The 19,487-nt window shown below is 30.5% G+C and overlaps 1 protein-coding gene across 8 annotated transcripts; it reads left to right on the plus strand.

The window, feature by feature from the left end:
• Window positions 1–8,318: 8,318 nt before the first annotated feature.
• On the plus strand, window positions 8,319–17,665 carry LOC114179213 ((S)-2-hydroxy-acid oxidase GLO1-like). 8 transcript variants are annotated; one of them, XM_028065467.1, is made up of 13 exons: window positions 8,319–8,421; window positions 8,544–8,581; window positions 9,188–9,363; window positions 9,585–9,709; window positions 10,178–10,224; window positions 10,403–10,480; window positions 10,909–11,033; window positions 11,166–11,232; window positions 11,350–11,412; window positions 11,488–11,557; window positions 11,666–11,766; window positions 16,825–16,929; window positions 17,175–17,665. In XM_028065467.1, exons 3-13 carry the CDS (start codon window positions 9,224–9,226, stop codon window positions 17,358–17,360), a joined length of 1,107 nt encoding a protein of 368 aa, XP_027921268.1. In that variant the 5' UTR covers window positions 8,319–8,421; window positions 8,544–8,581; window positions 9,188–9,223; the 3' UTR covers window positions 17,361–17,665. The 8 variants fall into 8 exon arrangements, with proteins under 8 accessions (XP_027921268.1, XP_027921269.1, XP_027921272.1 ...); XM_028065468.1 differs by having other exon boundaries at window positions 8,327–8,421; window positions 8,544–8,641; XM_028065471.1 differs by having other exon boundaries at window positions 8,335–8,421; window positions 8,544–8,564.
• Window positions 17,666–19,487: the final 1,822 nt, after the last annotated feature.

Consider the following 19,487-nt stretch of genomic DNA (forward strand, 5'->3'; position numbering starts at 1 on the left):
CCTTATGTGACACGTGGCATTGCAATGTCACATGTCAGTATCACTATCAGACGCTATTGTGTTGATTTCGATGTAGTTCTCATATATGTTTTTTTGTTTCAATTTAGTACATACTTATGTGTATCTGATTCAATTTTGACCTAATATTTTTTAATAATTAAAATCCATTTTTTATAAAATTAAAAGTAATTAAGTATAAAAGTTTTACAAAAATTAAGTATTTGATATTTATATTAAAATTTAGTGGTAAAAGTCATTTTATTTAGTCATTTTTAATAAAAAAAATTAGTATAACATTCATACCAATATAAATTTTCGTTTAAAATTAGTAAGAGACAATATTATTCTATTTTGGAAAAAAAAATAACAAAACATGCGTACTTAATAAAAAAAGTAATTAATAAAGTAATATGTTAAAAAGTCGTTTTTAATAAAAAAATATTAGTATAACATTTATACAAATAATAAATTTGGTCTGAAATTGGGAGAAACAATATAAATATTAGTACTTAATTTTGTAAAAATATTTATACTTAAAAATAACATCTGATAGTGACACTGACACGTGGCACTGACAATGCCATGTATCACACACAGGGACTTGACACGTGACATTTTTTTTTCAAAAATTTTAAAAAAATTAAAAAAAATTAAAAAAATTAAAAAAAAAACACATACTGACACGTGGCACGTTGACTAACAGCGTTAGTCAATCCTGTTTGAAAATGATCTAATTGAATCACTTTTTAAAAGTTGGGATGCAATTGATATTTTTTTTAAACTGGGTACGTATTTGACACACTAGCCCCAAACTAGGTACTATACGAGTAATTATACTAATTCTTAATCTAAATTTGTGATTTTTGTTTTTTAACTTTGACTTAAATCATATTAATTTTCCTTTTGAGAGTTCTTAATTTCTTGATTTTACTTATAAGATGTCGTATTGTAAGATAAATTATTACAGGGAATTGGATTTTGATTACTTGATATTGACTTTTGATATTAGACTATTATGAGTTAAATGTTAGCGTTTTTTTTTTTCGGCATTAAATAATATAAAAATTAAAAGAGTTACTCTCAATCTTTATACACCCTCAAAACAAGTGTGAGAAAACACAAACCATAGACACAAAAAAAGAAGAAGAGAAAAACAGGCCAGAGGATATCCATTCACACAAAATATAACGTTTATATTTTGATAGTTACGAAACTTGAGCTTAAGTGTTGAAATAAATTCAAAGCATAAATTAGACAAATTAATCACAAACAATAAGTGGATATATAATTAGTTTTCATTCGTCTTAAGTGTAATAAAGAAATTATATATATATATATATATATATATATATATATATATATATATTCTTCATGTTCTATAGTTTTAGAGTTAAGTTTTTTTCGATTGAGTTCTCTTCATGTTCAAATTACTTCCAAAGAATTGGGAGAAAAAAAAACAAGAAAAGAGAGAAATTGAAGACAAAAGAAAGGACAGAAAAAAAAAGGAAAGAAAAAAAAAGTGATGGGGTGAAAAGAGAGAAAAAAATCATTGAAAGAAAGAGACACCAAAGAATTATGTTGGCAAAACAAAAGTATATGCAATTTTTCTCTTCATGAATTTTCAGAGTAGTGTAAAATTGTAAAGGTTGAATTGTCTTCTATAAGGATATGGAAAAAAAAATCATTTTATGAACTAAATAACCAACTAAGTTTAATATATAATTGATTAACCGAAGTTAAATCGGTATTTTAAAAATAAATTCCTAAAATAATTGATTATGACGAAGAATAATCAATGATTTCAGTTAAGAAAAAGTTTTCTTAAGAAACACAACTATAAATTATGTTCAATAATGGATTAATCTTTTAAAAATTGATTTTCAAATGTTTTGAACATAATTAATCTATAACAATATATAAAGATATTTTTTTTATATTCATATTTTATAATACCATTTATATCTTTTACAATATAATTATTTATTAAATATTTTAAAATTAACAGTTATTTTTACCTATTTTCTATAAAATGGTTTATCTTTTTTTCTTTTTTTTATTCATCAACAATTATTTTCTCTATTCATTTCATTTTATTTTTAATAAATATACAATTATTTTATATATTAACTTAAAACATTACAATATTATCACTTACTAATATAATATCATTCATATTTAAAAAATGCGTACACAAGCACGATAGCAATGGATGTCAACGGGGCGGCCCGTACCCTACCGCTGGATAAATATACCACTCGATAAATATCTGCCACGTACTCGTACCCATATCCATTGGGTATCTTTTATGCCAGTACCCGCTTATTTTTTTCATATCCACTGGTATCTGCGGGTATTTACAAAATTATTTAAAAAATAAATAGTTAATCATAAATTCAAATAAAATACATCATTGTTATAAATTTTAAATAAAGTTTAAAAAAATTCAAGTTCATACAAGTCCAAATAATCGTAAAAGTAAATATAAAATGACATTCAACATAATGAAAATTTTTTAATTAGTGCTTTGATAAACAAATCTACTTTCTCCGATTGATTCCTGAAAAATAGACAAGTAATAAATTTCAACTGCCATGTGCCAAGTATTCTTATTTTGATTCCATCATTTGATTACAAGCATACCATAAACGTCACTGTCTATATAGGATTTTATTTATATATATATATATATATATATATATATATATATATATATATATATATATATATATATATGCCAAATTTCAAAGTAAGGAAAGAGAAGAGCGTCAAGGGTATACATGAAAAAGACAACGTACCAATACTTGAAGTGAGAAGAATGAAGATAGAAGACAAGATGTGTAGCTTAGAAAAAACTAGGTTAGAATGTTTTTTACTAATATATATATATATATATATATATATATATATATATATATATATATATATATATATATATATATATGTATATATGAGGGTATTTTTATGAATTAAAGTTTAGCGGGTACAGGTATCCATGGGTACGGATACTATGATACCGGGTATCAAAAATATTCATACCTGCGGGTAGCGGACATCCATTTTTAATATTCGTTTCCTATCCGTTATAAATTTTATCTACGGATACCCGCGAGTACGAATTTTGTTAACATCCCTAATAAGGACGTATGTATTTACGTTAGTTATTCTCTACATACAATTGGTTATTTTAAGTCTTTTAAAGCAATTAACCAAGTCAGTTGTAATCGATTAAAATTATCTTGACATATTGTTTGAATTGATGAATGACCAATTAATAATGGTCATCTTATTCATTTATTTCAAAATATCTTTTAATAAGAAAGATTTCTCACTTTCGAAAACACACTTTACATACATTTCAAATTTAGAGAGCACGATTGTGAGTAAGAAAGTTCTCCAAAGAATATTTTTTACAAAATTCATTTTGTTTTGAAAAGATTGCTGAAAAATCATTAAGGAAGTGTATTCAAGTTATAGGGTGGCTTTTTGTATAATTTGTCACATATAAGGTAATACATTTCTTTATTCTTGTTCTTGTAATTCAAATTTGTAAATATGTGCACTTCTCTTTAGTGTGTGCCATAAGTAATTGAATATTTTTGTTACCTTTTGTAAATATTCTTGAAGGATGGTTCAAGAAGGGGTTGTTTTTGTTCTTTTAATTAGATATTTCAAGATTTTTAGTGAAAAACGAACTTAGATTTAGATTGTTTGGGTTAAATGGACTGTTGGGAATAGTCCAAGTGTGAGTCAAAGTCCCACATTGGATAGAAAAGACAAAGTTAAACACTATATAAGAATAAAGGCCCATAACAACATTGTCTTAAGGTTTTGGTGTAAAAGTGGTGTCTAAGGTCTTATATGTGTAAGACTAATGTCATATAACCATATAGAACCACAATCTCTCAATGACCATGACTATGACTATAAACCATATATGAAAAAATATAACCTATCAAGAAACAATTTGAGAAGGTTCAATTGTTCGAAATGAATTTTTAGTTCCGCGTATTTATCAACATATTAAACTCGTAAAAATAACTCAATTTTTTTGATAATTTTTGTAATTATATTCTGTATAATATCTGTATAATAGAAAATATATATATTCAAATATGGAAAAGTTACTCTAAGGGGGATTCTTTGTTTTTTCTTTTTTTTTTCTTTGTCCTTTCCTAGAGTCCGATTCCTATTCCTTCTTGTTTGTGTTGAAATAGAAATATTCTAAAAATATCAATAAAATACTATTTTTGAATCCCTTCCTGAAAAATCCTATATCTAACCTATCAGTGGTATCAAAGCCGATGGTTCGGAGTGACTGACCGCATAACCACCACCATAAACAAAAAGGGGTCACCGATGTGACTGACCGCGTAACCATAACCAAAGGGGTCACTCATACCTGAAGGGAAATATACCATATGAAAAAGAAAAAAAAATAAGGGACTCACCCTTGAGGGGAGATGTTGGGAATAGTCCAAGTGTGAGTCAAAGTCCCACATTGGATAGAAAAGACAAAGTTAAACACTGTATAAGAATAAAGGCCCATAACAACATTGCCTTAAGGTTTTGGTGTAAAAGTGGTGTCTAAGGTCTTATATGTGTAAGACTAATGTCATATAACCATATAGAACCACAATCTCTCAATGACCATAACTATGCCATGACCATGACTATAACCATAACCCATATCATATATGAAAAAATATAACATATCATGGACATAGGTTTCAAACTAGTTTAACATTCCTTGTGTTATTGAATTTTCATTTTTGTTTCTTATCTTCGAATTGTGTTGTTTTTTGTGTCACTAATCTGAAATTTTTAACGGTCATTTTTTAATCAATTCACCCCTCTCTCTTAGTTGTGTGTTTAGCCCTTTTTTATTTTACAAATTATGATATTCTTGTTTTTATTAAACTTTTTACTTGTATGAAGATTCTCTTTTGAAGGAAGTAGTTTTTAAGCTTTCAAAGAAACCATGAGTAGAGAAAAAGATTTTGGTTTACACTACTAAACCTTATGATTCGATTGATGTATATCATGAATAAATAAAAAATATTTTTGAATTGCGTGATGCTTTTGGTATGCATAATGTTGTAGGTGGTGATGTCATGTCTTTGAATCTTGAGATTAATACAAGTTATCTTGACTTGAATGATGATAATAAACATTCCTTTATATGTTGTTAAGGATGTAAAACATGAGTTCTATAGACAAAAAAAAATGTCAATTTTAATGTTCCTAAATATTTATTGCTTGATTCGTGAATATTTAGTTATGAAAATGCATTTATTTTAAAATTTTAGGTGGATTGGGCAAAGGATGAATACATATAGAATTTTTATTATTCGTACACAAATTATATTGATCGATGATTGTTTGCAATAGATTTCAAACCTTATGAATAGTCCATTAATTTAATTATTATTGATGAGGTAAGTACATTGGTAATAAGAGATTTTCCTTCGATATTAATAGATTTCTTTGGTATTTTTAGACTACTTTAAATTTGAGAATAATTTTTCTCCAAAAAGACACTTATGATGAGTGCATGAACAAAAATGGAGAAGAATGTTTGAAATTGAAATAGGAAAATGTTTTTGTATGTCACCTTTGTAATTATTTCTATATAGATTACATGAATTATTGAATGAGCCTAATTAATTGAATTGCTAGTATTCTTAGGTCCATCAAATATATGAATAAGAAAAACTTATTTTGACTTTGTAATTAGTTCAAGACTTATTTTATGTCTCTAAGATGGTGTTCTCTTGGAAAGATGGATTTGGGAGAGAGTGTGAAAATGAATTTGTGTAGATTTGAGTGAATGAATATGTGTGTTTCTTTGAGTGGATTTAGATGATAAGTGAGTAGATTTGAAGATGAATTTTATGAAAATTAGTAAGTGATTTGAGTGATATAATAGATTAAAAAAATTGTTTTAATAGATAGAATTTGAAGATTACCAAAATACTTTGATAGTAAAAATATATGAAATGATTTTTAGATTAGTTAAAAATATTAAATTTTAAAAATTATTATTTAATAAATTTTAATAAAAAAATTTATATTAAATTATTATTATTAATTATTATATATATTATTTTTATTATTTATTGTTATATTTAATTACTATATACATATTATTTATTATTATTACTTAATTATATATATATATATATATATATATATATATATATATATATTATTTATGTATATATCAACCATATAACTTTTAACTCCAGAGATACAACAATATGAGTTTTTTGCTTCTCTCTTTTATAATAAATTCGATATAAACTATACGTTCTCAGGAATCTCACAAAAGGTTGTAGCTGAAAAAACAATATGGTACATGCACGTGAAAAGGGGGTATTTTAGTAAATAGAGTGTTATTTCCCTCAAATCTCCACACTCTTAAGAAGAGTAGAAAATTTGAACATCTCACATATCCATGCTTTTTTTCTCCCTTAAATCGTACAAAAGGAACATGAAAATAACTTCAAATGCTAATGCTTGAGAATGGTAAATCCGCTACAGAGAACACAATGTAAGTGAACTTTTTACTCTTTTGTTTGAATTGTTCATCCAATACAATATGACAAAATTTTCTCAAATTTTCAATCATTTATGATTGCAATTTCTTCTCATATTTTGATCTCCTTCCTATTTTTTATTTTTCTTAATCATTTGGTGACAATTGTCAAAAATTATCTTCCTTTAGTTTGATGTTCTTCACTAGTATACTCGCTTTACCCTTATAATTGATATTAGTGAAATAATTTAAGTGTTATTATTGATATTAATGAAGTAATTTAACGGTACTTTAAAGAAAAAATTTAATGGAACCTAAAGTTAGGATGAGTCCATATAAATTTTTTATGTCCTTTTACTACATACATTTAAAGTTAATTTGGTACTTTAATTGGTATTATAATTAATCTCTTCAGGACAAAAGGAAAAAATCCGTTGTAATTATGAAAAAAACAGGATAAATGAACACGTAAGAAATGTATACTAAATTTTAAAGTTAGAAACACTTTTATGAGTATCGTTTCATTAGAAGAATTCACTAAATACATTCTTTCAATGGTTCATAAATGGAATACAAGTACACATGTATACTTTTACTTCAAAATTTGGATTTTGGATTAATCAAATAAAATTTTCTAAATAAATTTAAATGTAAATCATGAATTTAGAACTCAACGTCAAATATATAATGGATGGTACATATATTGATAACAGACGTTGATAAAGAAATTTGATAACAGACCAATTAAATCTAATTTTAAAGCTATAATTAATTATGACTTCAAAATATTTATGAATATTTACGTTACTTTTAAAATCATCTTTGATTATGACTTTAGTATAATTTATTGTATTCTTTTATTTCTATGATAATAATAATAATGAGTTATTACAAAAACATACTAAAAATAATAAAAAATGTATAAAGTCATCTTACTTTGAATTTATTTCCACTATCTTTCATCCCATCTAAATAGCGGCCATGTTTCTGGTTGTGTGTATTATTTTTCTCTTTTTTGTTTCTTTCATTTCTTTTTCCACTATCTTACTTTTCTTCACTTAATCTAAACAAAGACTAAGATATTAGACGACTGAATTAAAAAAAAAGGTCACTTTCAAAATACATTTTATTTTATTTTATTTCAGAACACCTATAATTTAACAATTTATAACAATAAAGAAATGACAATTTTAGTATTAACAATTTTTTTATATTTTTAGGAATGAATATATTTTTGGTATCTTGCATGAATATCTCAATTTTTTTTATATATTTTAGTTCTTACACTTTAAAAATAAATTAATATAAGTTTTAATTCAGTTGCATTAATTTTTTAAAACTCGTTAAATGTTCTTCTGTTTATTATTTAAATTTAAAATCCAACATATATCAAAATTAAAAGAAAAATAAATTTCAATTTCCCATCTAAAAATTAAAAAGTATTTAACTTTATTATTTATTTACTTCCCAAGTTCTAGTCGCCTGTCACTGTCAAAACTAACTCCACTTTACTATCAATTATTCAAGTTTTATTTGTTTTCTAAAGCCACCAGTTACTTTTTCTTATAAATTTTACAATATTAAACTTTTACAAAATAAAATATGTTAAAAAGTAAAGTTTAACATTTTTAAAAGATGCTATTATCTTTTACGGAGAACAATAAAGTGATTAAAGAAAGTCAATTAGTATCATTTAATTTTATTATTTCGAATTAAAAATAATTTTTTTCTTATATTAAAGCTACATAGTACGTATGAGATATGAACCCATGAAACAGCCAAAAATCATGGTCAAAAACACGACGGCTCACATCTCCATGAAACAGTTTTGTCTCGTTTTTCACTTACCACGACAAAAAATTCACAAGCACTTGTCATATTCACAAGTACTCCTGATTTTGTCACTATACAATTCCTTATTTATATTCCTTTTTATCTTTCGCTTTGTTATAAACCACCTCGTGACTCATTTTGATTTTTCTCGTCACTTTTTCTTGTTCCTTTTTAGGTTCATCGTATCTCTCACCGGGTTAGTCCAAGACTAAGGTTCTCCCTTACAGCTTAGTACCTCATTTTAATTCCATGTTGTTTGCTTTCTTGTGTAACGTAAGTTTCTGTTTTTCTAATTGGACATGACACGTTTTAACTTTGTTTGGTAGTCTTAATTCATAGTTACTTTCATTCTTGTGCTAACGTTTGCAATTCATTGTTTTGGGTACTGTTTGAGGTTTAAGCAGTTTTAAAGTTTTGATCTTTAAGCTACTGGTTTATTCTTTTGTCACGGGTTTCTTCTGAATCTGATCCTGGCTCATCAGAGTGTAAAATAAAGTTATCCTTTTAGTGGAATTGCTCATCAATATCAAATAAAGTAAAATGGGATCTGTTTCCTCTTGAGTGAACACACAACAAATCATGAAACTAGAGTTTTGTATGAAAATTTCAGAAGATCCTGGTTTCGTGCGTGGACTGATGATGGATCTTTCATTTGATGTTGATTAATTGAAATATCATTGAGGAACCCAAAAGACTAAGTTTTTCTGCTTTTTTATGGTTTGAAATATTCAATTTCATGTTTGCATACCATCTTTGCGTCGAAATGCATTTGATATCATTTAATGTAATTTGATCACTATACTTCAAACTCACTTTCAGCATATCCTGCGGACTTCGTAAGTCACTCTTGTGAAAATGGAGATGATAACTAATGTTACAGAGTATGAAGCAATTGCAAAGGAAAAATTGCCAAAGATGGTTTATGACTACTATGCATCAGGGGCAGAGGATCAGTGGACTTTGAAAGAGAATCGAAATGCATTCGCTAGGATTCTGTAATCTTCTTATCTCAGGGAACCATGAACTCTATGTATCTCTGTTCTGCCCTATAGAAACTTTTCATCACAATCCAAGTTGAACTTTCTTTTTGATTACTGAGGATGCTCATCAAGATTCCCGTGTTATGATATTGCAACTTTGCTTCCTTCAATTATTTTTAACCTATTTCTCATTCTGAGGCTCTGTTCTCATTATCTATTTGGTTCACATCAAGCAGATTCCGGCCACGTATTCTTGTTGATGTAAGCAGGATAGACTTGACTGCAACTATATTGGGCTTCAAAGTTTCAATGCCAATCATGATTGCTCCGACAGCCATGCAGAAGATGGCTCACCCTGAAGGTATGTGATCAGACTCATTGGTGTTCTACATGAAGATATTGCCATTGCTTTTATTTTCGGGTTACAGTTGGAATGAGCTTCATTTTACAAATTGAGTATGCAAAAACAACTCTTCCTTTATTTCCAAACTGAGTTGAAGGCAACATTAAGATAAAATTCACATCAAACTCAACTGAAAATGAAACAAAAGTATTTTATTATTTTTAACTTTCTGAGTGGACGTTGAAAGCTTCCGAAATTAAAACTAAACTGTCTTTGGTTGTTGTTGTTGCTGTTAATTTACAACTATATCACTTTCGTTCTGTGTTGCCGAATGCTCCAATCTTGACGTCATTTGAGGCATTTCTAGTATATATACTACGAATTGTAAACTTTATCTGAAGTAAACATTAACCATGTTGATTGCTTTAGTACTCAAGTCCCCGATTCTTAATATATCTTAAAAAATTATGCAACTTTTTTGTGCAGGAGAATTAGCTACTGCAAGAGCAGCATCAGCTGCTGGCACAATCATGGTTTGGCTTTAACCATATTTGTCGTGCACTATGGTTTTATTTGCAGACAAACCTATATATGTTTTGTTATAGTTTTATTATTTATTTTATTCTAATATGAAATTGTGTAGGCCTAATGACCTGCATTTGTTTGTTGTACTTACTTTCCAACAGATTAATTTTCATAATTTTGTCACAGACACTATCATCCTGGGCCACTTCCAGTGTTGAGGAGGTTGCTTCAACAGGTCCTGGCATTCGGTTTTTTCAGCTCTATGTGGGTTCTTTTTCCTCATTGCTTCCTTCTAAAGTTCTCTTTTCTGTGATTAAAAGTCTCCTCCCTGAATAAAAGAACATTTCTTGAGATGAAACATTTACAAGCAACTCAGTATTAAACACTAAATCACTTTTATGAATTGTCAATATAATTTGGTTTCACTTTTATCAATGCTTTAATGAGTTTGGCAAATTAAGGTTTGATTCCTACATGCTGCCATGGGAATGTATTTACTTGCATTTTGTTTCCAGTGATTTTTGTCAAATATATCTTCGTAATTTTCACAAATAATTCTTTTCCTTTCACTATAATTTCCTCCACTCACTTTGCTTCAGTTATTCTAGCACTAATATATTATCTCATCTTATTTAAAGTTCTCCAAAATCTTCTGTGAACGCCTAATATGCTTCTGTTCTGTTCTCTCTCAGGTGTTTAAAGACAGAAATGTAGTTGCTCAGCTTGTGAGAAGAGCTGAAAGAGCTGGTTTCAAGGCAATTGCCCTTACTGTGGACACTCCAATTCTTGGTCGTAGGGAGGCTGACATCAAAAACAGGTTGGCAACCGTTTGGAAATTTCAACGGGAACAGTCTCACCTTAAAAAATTACATGTTTCATCATGGTTGGGTTGATATACTTCCTACTTTAATACATATCCTATTGTCTTGTTTGATGGGGTATTTTGTAGATTTACATTGCCACCGCACTTGATATTGAAGAATTTTGAAGGACTGGATCTTGGAAAGCTGGACAAGGTGTGATTAAATTTCTATTTTCTATTGTTTGAATGAATTTTGAAATCAGGTGGGTTTTTTCGCTGTTGGTAATCTTATTGTTACTTTTGCTATTTTCTCTTTGGGATTACATTGCAGACTAGTGACTCGGGTCTTGCCTCTTATGTTGCTGGCCAAATTGATCGATCACTCAACTGGAAGGTGATACAGTATTTCCACATACAATTTCCTAATATGTGACGCTGAATATTAATTTCATGGTAAATCTTGTTTCAGGATATCAAATGGCTGCAAACAATCACTTCATTGCCAATTTTAGTAAAGGGTGTACTTACTGCTGAAGATAGTAAGCCTGTCAAACATATACCCTTTGTTGCTTCATCGTCCATTTTATCTTGTTAGGATTGCCTTCTCAATTTTCAATCTAATTCAATATCCTACGCCAATAATGTAGCAAGGATAGCCTTAAAAGCTGGTGCTTCTGGAATCATTGTTTCCAATCATGGAGCTCGCCAACTAGACTATGTTCCAGCAACTATTACAGCTTTGGAAGAGGTACTGCATTCTAATCCTTTATTGATTTCTTTTATTAATTGACGTGAAGATTGGTTCAGTAAAAATTTTGTTAAGGCTCTCACATCGTCTAACTATTCGAGACTGCCTAGTAGAAGATATGTATCTTCTAGTATTAGTATGGACAGTCTTAGTAAAACATCTAATCTCTTAGTGTCTAAGGAGATTAGTAGCGTCTAGATAGACAGCCTCATTGACGTTTTAGCTGGGTAGTAGGAAGTATTGTTCACATGTCTGCTCTGCTAGTTTAAACATGTTTTGTGGAAGTTAGTTACAATATTTATGTTGTATAAATAGGAAAATATATCGATAGTTATTGTGACAATTGCTATGTTGTATAAATAAGAACATGTATCAACAGTTATTGTTAACTGAGAGTTGTTCAACTATAATAACATAAAATTGAGAGTTGAGAGAGAGTTTTTTGAGAGAGGAACTTCCAGTTGTAATCTCTGTCCAGTCAATTCTGTCTGGACGTGGATTGAATTTCGTTAAGACATCAATTGAACCTTGTTTCTTCTGCATGTGATTCTTTTTTTATCTTCTTATGTTTACCTTCTACTTGTTTCATTTGCGGATTCTCTGTATTTTCATTTATCATTTGTGTGGAAGACTCATTTACAATGAGTTTGTTTAGAGTTATTTCACGACAATTTGGTGCGGTGAACATGAATTCAATCATCATGATTTTTGCAAAGTATGGGAATGAGAAGTTCACTAGTTTAAATGATTTTGGATTATTATGGTTGAATATGCGTGCTCTTATGGTTCAACAAGGCCTCCATGAAGCTCTAGAAGGTAAATCTAGGCTTGGTGTAGCCTTGGTGGAGAGGCCAAGAAAATACTATTTGAGAAGGCTCCCAACACAAATATTCTTAGCCTTAGTGAGGTGTTGAGGCAAGTCTCGAAATAGAAGATTGCAACAAGACTATGGCCAAAGCTTGAGAGCTTACATGTGACAAAGTCTGTAGTTAACCATCTATAGCACGCGTTATCTCACAAAAGATGAGTTGGGAAAAAGGTATTGATTCTTGATTTAGACATTATTGATCTTCAAATTAATGGGATCATGTGTTTTTGTTGTTACAATGTTCGTTGCCTAAAAGGCATGATCATTTCAAGGAAACCTTGTTGTATTGAAGAGTGACTCTCTCTCTTGAGGAGGTTCAAGTCTCAAAGTAGAATTCTCCAATAAGATTGTGGACAAAGCTTAAGAACTTCTATGTGACCAAGTCTCTTGTTAACTCTGTCTATGGCAAGTGTTGTACTTATACAGGATGAGTTTTAAAAGGGAATTAGTGAACAATTAAATGACTTCAACAACCTATTGATTCCTGATCTAGAGATTATTGATGTTCAGGTTGATGATTGAGGATCACATGTTATTGTTGTTGTGTTCTTTGCTTAAAACACAATATTATCTTGCTGTATGTAAGAGAAACTCTCTCTCTTGAAGAGGTTCGGGATGCCCAGAGCTCGAAGGAATGAAATAATTGACATTAAGGCGAATAGTGTTGGAGAAGACCTTGTAGAGGAGAGAGCGTCTACCCATGATAACATAGGAGGTAAAAGTTGTGGATATGAAATGGTGGAATTGCATAGTCAATTAAATTTTACAATTGAAAGAAAGATGGTCACACCAAAAGGTTTTGCCCAAAGAGACAATAGGAGAAGGCTAACAACCTTGATGATATGTTAGGATTTGGTAGATAGTCTATGTATGGTAAAGCAACTTTGGTGTGGAAGACGATTATGAATTATTAGACGTTCTCATGGTGTCAAAAAATGTTGATAATTGTGACTAAATAATGGACTCAAGATGTTCATTTCACATGACTCATGATCGTCTATGGTTTGAAGGAGGCTTTGTTCTCCTTTGCGATAACAATTTCTATAAGATATCCCGAGTTGGAACTATTTTCATCTACACAAGGAAACTGAGAGGTTGCTTGAAGAAGTTAGGTTTATACCTAGTTTGAAACATAGCCTAATATCCCTTGGCGAGCTTGAAAATAATGGATATGTGTTCAAAGGTGAGCAAAGAATGTTGAAGGTGATGAAGGGATCTAGGGTAGTGATGAAAGATGTGAGAAAGAATGACTTGTACGCCTTGGAAGGTTTTGCAGTACCTGACTCAACATCTAATGCTAAGATGATTGTTTGATTGAGATATGACACAAAAAGTTAGATCATGTAAGTGAAAAAGTATTAGTTGATTTGAAGAAGCAAGGCTTGTTTTGTTGTAGTAAAGGTTGAAAAAATTCATTTTAATGTAGGACAATGTAGAACGAAGAAAACTCTTGATTATGTCATGGTGACTTGTAGTGACAATCTTCATCTCCATTACACTCTTGTTAATAGATGATTACTCGAGGAAGTTATAGGTCTACCCTTAGAATATCATGGACAAAGCCTTTGAAAATTTCAAGAGTTGGAAGCCTTTTGTAGTGAACCAAACTAGTAAGATAGTGGAACAATTTAGAATTGATAATGGTCTTGAATTTTTCTTAGAATTTTCTAACACATTCTATAAGGATAATGACATAGCAAGGCACCAGAAGAAGTAGGTTCTCCTCAATGGAATGGCTTAATTGAGAGATTCAATAGGACTGTTCTGGAGTAGGTGAGATGCATGCTACTAAGTGTTGGAGTTCCAAAAAGATGTTTTGGGCTAAAACTACTGCTGTTGATGCCAACCTGGTTAAGACATTCCCCCAACCTTGAAAATCTATGAATCTTTGGTTGTGTTGGCTATGATCACACAAGACTAGGAAGACTGAATACACGCATTATGGAATGCATGTTTCTTGGTTGTTCATAAGGTATAAGAGGATACTGTCTATGATGTCTTGATCCAAGACATCATTTTCAATGAAACAAGTCTTTGATGCCAAAAGTTCCAGAATGTGAGCTTGGGCATAGCCATGATGGTGAGAAGGCAAACATTGAGGTGGAGTTTGACAAAATAGTAGCATTTGGGTTCCTACAAAATGACGATTTAAACGATTTGGTAGATAATAGACAAGAAGCTTTTGATGAAGAAACGACTTTGGATTCTCTACTGGGTTTTTGTGTTATTACTTTGTTGTGCCTTTAAAATACCCTAATGAATACTGATTTTGATGTTTTAAAATATATTAAAAAGAAATTTAATATACCAACATCAATGTATTTTTAATGCTTAGTAGAGAAAACACAAAATTTCAGCAGAGAATGTGGACTCTGAAGAAACACATGCTGATGATTACAGTACTAAGGTAGAATAAGGAGAACGATTAGGGCTCTGGAAAGGTATGGATAGGCAAAGCTTATTGCATACTCCTTAGTAGTTGCCAATAAAGTGTTAGAAGATGAACCATCTATTGTATCCTTTGCACTTGCAAATAAGGAGAAACTCAATGGTTGGACACTATGAATGAGGAGATGTAGTTGCTTTATTTGAACAATACCTAGTCTCTGGTTTGTATACTAGTGGGTTTTAGGTTGGTCAATTGTAAATGGATTTTTAAAATTAAAGACGATCATTTAGGACTAAATTCAAGGTGAGATTGATGTTTAGAGGCTTTACTCAGAAAGAGCCAGTTGATTATAAAAATGTTTTTTCTCCCGTAGTAAAGCACAAATCCATTAGGATGTTGTTACTCATGGTTGTTGAGCTTAACCTTGAGTTGGAAGAGATAGATGTTAAGATTGCATATCTATATGGAGACCTAGGAGAGACCATCTTTATGAAGCAACAAGAAGGATTTGAGGTAGGATACAAGAAGGATTATGTTTGTAAACTAAACATATTTTTGTATGGTCTGAAACAATCCCTAAGGCAATGGAACAAGTGGTTTGAATAATTCATTGCAAGTATTGGTTTTGAATGGACCAAGTATGGTTCTTGTGTCTAGTTCAAGTTTATAGCAGAAGATCACTTCGTATTATTATTGTTGTTTGTTGTTGACATTCTAATAGAAAACATTAATAAGCTGGAGGTTTAGGGTTGAGCTCATTAGCGACATCTTAAGTGGTTACTTTGTTATTCGAAAGGATTGCTTGGAAGAGTAAATTTATGGTAGAGTTGGACAATATGCCAAAGATGCTCCCGTAAAAGGTTATGTTGACTTGGACTATGTTGGGTGTTTGGACACTAGAAAATCTTTCACAGTTATGTGTTTACAGCATATGGTACTGCAAGCAATTAGCTGAAATGTCGGTCTAAAGAAGGTAGTGAATATGGGGTCTCTAGCCAGAGAGATGAAGATGCAAGACCAATTTGTCACTGTTTATTGTGACGATAATAGTCTTTTACAATTATCTAAGAATCAAGTCTACCATGGAATATGATATGATTATCATATTCCATCCCTCGGATATGATCACAAAAGGGTTCTCTCAGGCAACAAGTTCTTCCATTGCTTGGATTTGATCCAAGGTTAATTAGTGATTAAGCCTGTCATGATTTAGTGACAAGTTCTGATTCTCGCTCAGAAGACTTGTGTTGAACCAAGGTAGAGATTGTTAAGGTGGTTCAATACAAATTTTGTTAAGGCTCCTGCATTGTCTAACTACTCCAAACCGTCCAAGGGAAGATATGTATATTCTAGTATCAGTGTGGATGGTCTTAGTAGAACATCTAGTCTATTAGTATCTTTGGTGCGGTTTGGATAGGCCATGTAAGTGATATTTTAGCTCAGTAGTTGGAAGCACTGTTCACCTGTCTTGTCTGCTAGTTTAGGCGTGTTTTACTAAAGTTATCGACAGTTATTCCACAACAACTGAAATAGAAAAGTACCACTTTTAGTGCCAGCATTTTCGGTGGTGTAACTGAAAGTCTTGCTCAACTTTTGTTTAATTTTATTAAATTGTGCATTTTACATTAAAACTTTAAAGCTGCTATATTTGAGTCATTGCAAAACTCTGTTTCATTGTGTGCTTCCTTGCTCGTCATCATTGCATTTTCATTTTTGTTTCTTTTGTACTTTTGTGCCCTATTGATTAATGCCCTCTTTCACTTTAACATATTGGAAATATTTGTTGCTTTGACTTGAATAGGTAGTTACAGCTGCAGAAGGAAGAATTCCAGTTTTTCTGGATGGTGGAGTTCGTCGAGGAACAGATGTTTTTAAAGCACTAGCACTTGGGGCAGCTGGTGTGTTTGTAAGTACACGAAATTTAGATTATCACCATAGCAAATTAAATTGTTGAGTGCTTAACTAACTACATTATGTGTATACTTGTTTGCGTTACTCAAGCATACAAGGATCATAGTGGTGTAGTTCTTAAGCTCCAGAAAGAAGCACAAGATCCTGATCCTAGTAATTTCCTCAGAATATGGATTTGCCATTAATGTCAACGAAACTTGTGGAATATGCTTTTTATTTACCTTTTATCTGAAATTTCAGATTGGTAGACCTGTGTTGTTTTCATTGGCTGCTGATGGAGAGGCTGGTGTGAGAAAAGTACTTCAAATGCTTCGTGATGAGTTTGAACTAACTATGGCACTAACCGGTTGCCGTTCACTCAAGGAGATAAGTCGAGACCATGTTATCACAGACTGGGATCGCCCAAGAATTGCTCCTAAGTTATGAGGTGGCTCAACTCAACCTTGGTCTTCTATGTTCTAAAATAGAAATTTTAGAATATCCTTTGATCTCAGCTCATGCTTCAATGGAAAACCTGTGTTTCATCCATTAGAAATTGCTGCTTTATTCACTGTACAGAACGAGTTTCTACCTGGACTCATTTCATTGCACTTGGTGCTAGTATTTGGAAAACTGCAGAAACATGATCGCCAATAAAATGTACTAAAAGGTTAAGAATTCTTCTTACTACTAGACTTTAAAATAGTGTAAATTCTCCATTCACATGGCTAAACCAATACTTTAATTTATAACAGTTAGTCATACATGGAAAGATTAGGCATACAAAGTCTTCCATGGTCATACTTTGATTAATTTCCCTTCCTTCTCTTGCTAGCTTGGCTGAGAACTAATACCAGCAAGGAGGGTGTGGTTTTTGGTTGTTTTACTTTTTCTAAAAACACCTCATTGACCCAACAAACCCAATAATATCCAACTCATTCTACACATTTGATCATTGTGGCTTCTATGATCAAATTAAATAGAGTAAAACATTTATTCTATTTTAAATGAGTTTCCTGGAAAACATGATTAGGGGTTGCAATAAACAATATAAAGATAACAACTTCATAATATCAGGTGATTCTCCGATTTATTCATAATTAAATTCTTCATTAGTTATCGTATGATTATCAATTAATTTCAAAACATATCTTAAATTTACTAAATAGTTAATTCAGTAAGTCTGTTACTCGTTCCAAGCACATGAGTGAGATTCTATTTATACTTCACATGCTCTAAGTGTATACATGTAAAGTATTGTTCTTTTATCTCTTGAATTAAACAAACATGAGATTATTTCTAAAGAAGTATGAACTATTAAAAAAGCGTTAATTAATTCATTATGTTTCTCATTTGTTCCAATACCTCACATGTTCTAAGTGTATACAAGTAAAGTATTATCTTTTACCTCTTGAATTAAGCAAATAAGAGATATATAATCATGCATTCTAAAGCAACCCTAAGAGAAAAAAAATCATAACTCAAAAATAATATATAAAATAAACTTTGTTTTGAAGAAATTAAAAAGTAGATAAAATAAACTCTATTTTGAAGAAATTAAATAATAACACTTTAATTGTACATAAACTCATAAATACTACAAAATTATAACAGAATCAACCTAGAAGGTTTAGCCTTCCATGTGAAAGACCACATGAGACATTGTTGCTTGTCTTTTTATAGCAATCTTAGATGGACTAAAGTTGTTTCTCAAATTTACAATCTTCCAAGCTTCATGTTGGTGATTCAAGGTGTCTATTTCAGTTGCATAGCTTCAAAAATTCCAATGTGCGATATATGATCTACACTTACATATTTTCTTGCAGAGATTCAAGGCATCAAAATAGATTCTATTTGTGGAATATTCAGTATAATAAACAACGTATTCTGGTGTTGCAAATCCTCACAATCTTGCACAAAAGACAATGATCAATAACAAATTTTGTTTGTGAAATTCCCAACTCAGTAGATGACCTAATGGTCCAACAACGCGTTAGACGACTTGTGTCTTTGCAGTATACGAATAACATTGTACATATTAGGTGAGTCCGGTGCAACACATAGTAGACGATTTTGGTGATACACATCAAACGAGTCTCAACATCTTCTCTTCTTAGTCTTCTAACTCACTTTATTTCTTATTAGAATTAGAATCTTAACTTTTCTCAATCATTGGAAATTCACCAAATCAATCATGTTAGCATTGTCCATAGGTCCATTAGAAGATTCATCAATTATCATCTATAGACAACTCATGAACTTGTCTATACTTTAGCTACACAGAATAACAAGTTAGAATGTTCAAGAAGCTTTTATGCAATGCATCATATCTTCAAAACTTAGCCCAAGGATGATTTATAAGATCATTTGGTAAGATTCAACAAAATAATTTTTTTTGACTAGAATCGTTTGTCCAAATCATCAAACAAGGTCGTCTACCTATAACATCTAGCATCATCGAGGCGTTAAAAAATGATTTTTATGAATGGCTAAAGCTCACTTAATCCTATTTGGACAAATTTTTCCAATTAAAACAATAGATTTAAACTCAATTACAATTCAAGAAAGCCAGGA

The sequence above is a fragment of the Vigna unguiculata genome, chromosome 3 (assembly GCF_004118075.2).
Source record: "Vigna unguiculata cultivar IT97K-499-35 chromosome 3, ASM411807v1, whole genome shotgun sequence".
NCBI classification, from domain to species: Eukaryota; Viridiplantae; Streptophyta; class Magnoliopsida; order Fabales; family Fabaceae; genus Vigna; species Vigna unguiculata.